This window comes from Hordeum vulgare, chromosome 1H (assembly GCF_904849725.1).
Source record: "Hordeum vulgare subsp. vulgare chromosome 1H, MorexV3_pseudomolecules_assembly, whole genome shotgun sequence".
In the NCBI taxonomy this organism is placed as follows: domain Eukaryota; kingdom Viridiplantae; phylum Streptophyta; class Magnoliopsida; order Poales; family Poaceae; genus Hordeum; species Hordeum vulgare.
This window is the reverse complement of record NC_058518.1, coordinates 71,446,631-71,451,624: the sequence shown is the minus strand read 5'-3', so window position 1 is coordinate 71,451,624 and position 4,994 is coordinate 71,446,631. Positions and strand designations below refer to the sequence as shown.

At 48.2% G+C, this 4,994-nt stretch overlaps 1 protein-coding gene across 1 annotated transcript; it reads right to left on the bottom strand.

Moving 5' to 3' along the window:
* Positions 1-271: 271 nt before the first annotated feature.
* On the bottom strand, positions 272-2,037 carry LOC123407224 (tryptamine hydroxycinnamoyltransferase 2-like). The gene is made up of 2 exons (XM_045100313.1): positions 1,588-2,037; positions 272-1,464 (listed from the first exon to the last, which is right to left on the bottom strand). Exons 1-2 carry the CDS (start codon positions 1,957-1,959, stop codon positions 520-522), a joined length of 1,317 nt encoding a protein of 438 aa, XP_044956248.1. The 5' UTR covers positions 1,960-2,037; the 3' UTR covers positions 272-519.
* Positions 2,038-4,994: the final 2,957 nt, after the last annotated feature.

Below are 4,994 nucleotides of genomic sequence, written 5' to 3'. Positions count from 1 at the left end.
CGATCACGCGGATATTTTTTTGCCACAATTTTTTGTTGTTGCAACCGTTGACGAAAATTGCTGCATAGCGCCGAAATTTGTTGCATCGGAGGAAAAAAAATATTACATGGAGATCTAACGGAGCAGGCCGCCTACAGCTGGCAGATCGGGCGGCCCGCGCGCGGCCGGCCGAATCTTTCGGCCGGCGCATCGGTGCAGATTATCGCCCAATATTAATGGTGTTTGCCTCGTAGTACTAGCAAAAAAAGACATTAATTATCTCTTACATGCATGCATAAGTGAGATCCTTGACTTGATATGCATGAGAGAGGAAAATACACATTAATTTACACGATAAAAAAAGACAAGTTGTCTTGAAAGATTGACTTAGAAGACGTTAACTTTTTACTCTATTGTTTCTAGAGTATTTTTTTAGAAGGGATTACAAAAATTATTGTTTCTAGGTTAGAGCTAGAACCCCAACTGCCCTGGTCCTGTCTCCGCTACTGTATATACTTGTATTATGCGTTGCATGCATGATTAGTCCATTGAGTAGCAGATCTGCTTGAATGCCTGGACGTGTTCGTCGTCGAGCGCCATGAATAGGTCGACACCGCCCTTGGGGTCGCAGGACGGCACGAAGATCATTATTCCTTCGATGGGCAAGTCCGGCGGTAGGAACGCGCAGGGCGGCCCGCAGCCGAAGTCGAGGTCGTGGAAGCGGAACCCGAGCCAGCTGTCAACCTCCAGGTCAGGGCAAAACATTGTGCCCGGCGTCGCCGCCGTCGACGCTAGCTCCTCGCCGCCGTCTTCAATAACGCCGCGCTCCGCCTCCCCGAAGTCGATAAACGACTGGATGTACTCGTCATCGACAAGCGCGACGGCGTCCCGGATGGCGCCGACCACCGCTGGGTAACTGCTGGACAGGAGGTCCCGGACCTGCATCCTGGGGAACGCCCAGAGCACCATGTTCCCGAAGAAGTCCATGGGCACGGGAGGCTTTGCGCGGCCGCGGCAGTTGACGGCCACCCTCACCTGCGTGAAATCATCCGGCGCCAGATCCCGCGCCGCCGTGATCTTCTTCCACGCGTGCGCAAGGAGGCACTGGAACGTGCTGCAGCGCGTACCAACACGGGCCTTGAGGTCGGCGACGAACTCGTCTGGGAAGTGCACGGCCAGGTTCTTGATCCTGTCCATGGGGAGCACACCATAGGAGTGGCTCCAGCTGAGCTCGCCCTTGAACTCGATGTTCCGGTGATCATACGCCGGCTTCGGTGGGCTTCGGGGGACAACGGTGGCCGATCGGTCGACGAAAGGGGACGGGAGGACTGCCGAGTCAGTGCGGACGGCGCTGGCCCACGCGGTGTAGAAGACGCTCATGGACTGGCCGTCGGCAACCTGGTGATGGCAGGCGGTGCCGATCACCAGACCGCCGCACGCGTACCTCGTCAGCTGCGCCTGGAAGATGGGTTCGTTCGCACGTTCCTGCAACCCAACGGTGTAAAAAATCATCAGCATGTTTCCAACCCTATGGTACATAATTTTTTTTACGTTACGTGAAGAAGTTTTATTCGGACGTGTAAAAATAATTAATCTGCATCTCATCACCTTTTCGGCCTTTGGGTAGAGCTCGTTGATGTGCGCGGACACGTCGTGCGCCAGCGCGTCAGCAAGGTCCGCGTCCGCGGTGGCCTCAACAACAAGCACCCCGGCGTCGTTGAGGTGGAAGCACTTCCGGCCGTGGTCGTCGGCAGCGAACCTCCCGGCGAGGTGTGGAAACCTGGCGACGGCGGCGACGAGGCCGGCCTTGAGCGCGGCGTTGGTTGGCGCCGGTGCGTTCCACGCGAAGACGGCGGGGATGTAGCCGTCGGTTGAGGCGCGGTCAAAGACGATGAGAGGCACCTTCTTCCCACCGCCGCGGGCCGACTCCTTTGAGGGCTCGAGCACCATGCTCTGCGTGATCTCCACCATCACTGCCATTGCTGGAGCAGCCAAGGTAACTAATGATCGTGTGTGTTTGTGTAGTGTGGCTCGTCGTGGTGTGTGGGTTAGCGTAGGTTAGTGTGTGCATGTATATATAGGCGGAGGATTTTTTGGGGCGAGCCGGATACCTTCGAAGAGGAACATTAAGGGGGTGGCTGATTAGTCAAAAATTGGGTTGGTAGCGTTGACGCCACGAGCACCAACCCAGCCAAGTGGGTATGCGTGTGGCTACTCGGTTCTCGAACGGCTAAGAGATTTGTGATGTGCTGGCATGCAAGAGAATGCTATTCGTACGTACGAACATTCCCTGTTGAATTGTCGGCCTTCCGACAGCAGTCTCCTCTCCTCGTCTTCTTCAACCTTGGCCAGCAAGTTCTGCCTCAAAGTAAATTCTCAGTTTTCCAACGAAGCCTATCCACACAAAGTGTAAATCAACGGTAGTTTCATCCATTTAGTTGTGGATGAGCGTATATTAAAATTGCGCGTTGATGCTTAAGTTCGACCGTAGCGAGACCGCGTACTGATAGACTAGACTAGTATGTAGTGACGAACTTCGTGGCGCCTGAGTTTCTGGGAATATAGGTGGAATTAGTGGAGCTACCTTACGGCGTATAATTCGTGTTTATGTTCTGGTCCTAAATACAAGAGTGATGATATCATGATGTGTTTGATGCATCACGGAGACACAAAACACATGGTTTAAGCGTCTCCAGTTTAAGCTTGGTTAGTCAACAGTGTAATAGCTTGGTAGGTAAGATCATATCCACCTAGGTGCCCAGGTGCATGATCACTCAGGCGGGTAGTATGGATGAGATGGACCGACGCTGATCGCATGGTTGCACGGTTACGTGCAAAGGTAATGGGGAAACTAAGAAAGCGATGCGCGCGCACCCAACTCTATCCAGCGAGACGATCTTGTTGGGCTGCTTCTTCCCGGAATCGATTCCGCGCGCAGCAAGTTTTGTTTACTAACAAGTGCGCGTAGGTACGTCTGTGACGCCAGCGCTTGAAGATGAGCAGGTGTGAACTACTTCTCTATGTACGTAGCAGCGTTTTGGTTACCGGGCGGTAAATTCGGATACCGCCCGGTATTCGCGTTTCTCGCTACCCCACAAGAAAGCTGCGTACCGAGCAAAAAGAATTGAATTTTTTGAAAATTTTGACTTTGAATGAGGAGAGTATGGTTAAGAAAGGTAGAAAATCACCTAAAGCATATAAGCAGCATTCTTTTTTGCTTAACTAACTCTTCAATAAAAGTATTCGCATTTCTCGCTACCCCACGAAAAAGCTGCGTACCGAGGAAAAAAATTTGAATTTTTTAAATTTAAATGAGGAGAGTATGGTTAAGAAAGGTAGAAAATCACCTAAAGTGTATAAGCAGCATTCTTTTTTGCTTAACAAACTCTTCAATAAAAGTATTCGCATTTCTCGCTACCCCACGAGAAAGCTGCGTACCGAGGAAAAAATTGATTTTTTGAAAATTTTGAATTTGAATGAGGAGAGTATGGTTAAGAAAGGTAGAAAATCACCTAAAGCGTATAAGCAGCATTCTTTTTTGCTTAACTAAGTCTTCAATAAAAATTTAAAAACACACTAGGAGAATCGAACAAACAACCTCATACAGGTTCTGGAATGAGTTGGAGAAGCAGCCACTCCGCCAACAGCTAGTTTGTGTACTACTTGAGCTCAGTACTAATATATTCCTAACCCAGAAAAGTTTGAATTCAAATTGAGTTCAAAACATTCGAGCGGTATTTCCTCGGAATTTTACGGTAACCGCGGTATCCGCGTTTCTCGCCTGCCCTCGGTATTTTCTTGGGATTCGAGAGGTACATAGTGTAAGTTGTGTTACAGTTTTAGAGTAAATAGATAGCATAAAACTACTATAAGTTGGGTTAGGGTTCTAAAAAACTATCGAAGATATTTTTATAACTACCAAGTTAGTGATCGATTGTTTAAAATTCCAAATTATCAAGTGCTTATCAATTAATCACGATTGTGACGGTTGGTGCCCACACATGAGATAGCCGTTTGTTTAATCGTTAACTTACATACGGGCCAGAAGTAAGCTCCCTCTTGCTCCTCTCTATTCTTCCTCTTTTCCCGATGTCTCCCTCTCTCTCCTCCGGTGATATATCTCTCTCGAGCCAGCGACCACTAGTAGAAAAGGGCCTTTAGCCCTAGTTCGGTTGGGCCATTAGTTCCGGTTCGCGAACCGGGACTAATCAATCGGGACTAATGCTACCTCCGGTTCGGCCCCCAACCGGGGCTAATGGCCTTCCACGTGCCGGGGCTGGGAGCGAGGGGGGGGGGGGGGTAGGGGTATTAGTCCCGGTTCGTATTACGAACCGGGTCTATTTCTTTGCTGTTTTTTGAGCAATTTTTGTGTTTAGGGTTTTGCACTAAATTGGATGGGGCTATTTTGCTGCCCCCTATTTTTCCATTTATTTGTTTTGGGCATTTTTTAGCTTTTGTTTTGCACTAAATTGGATTGTACATACACAACAATAAAGGAACAACTATATTGCACATCGTCACGAATATATTACACCATCTCATTCGTCGTACTTTGTCGAACGTATTTACAAAATGTAGACCGAGTTACATGCACATATATGCATCTTTTTACACTATATCATTTCATATCTTTTCCATTGAATGGCAATAGTATTCTCCCTTGGGATCTAGGACCTCTGCATCAAAGAATCCGGCAATTTCCTCTTGAATTGCTCGTACACGTTCCTGTGGTAGAAGACCGTCCCACAACCGTTCAATCTAATTTAAAGAATGGGTCAATATATATATATATCAATGAAACCGAGCACAATTCCGGTAATAAAATAAAGTTGTGAGTATTATTTATCGTACTTCGATTTTTTGATGTTCCGGGTTTTGCCCTTCTCATGGGTCGTCTGGCGAATGAACTCGCAAAGATAGTATCCACATAAATTGTTCCCGTGTTCCTGCCTCAAGCACTTTACGATAACAAAGTTCAATCAAAACATAATCAAGAATTATAATGGTATTGAAAC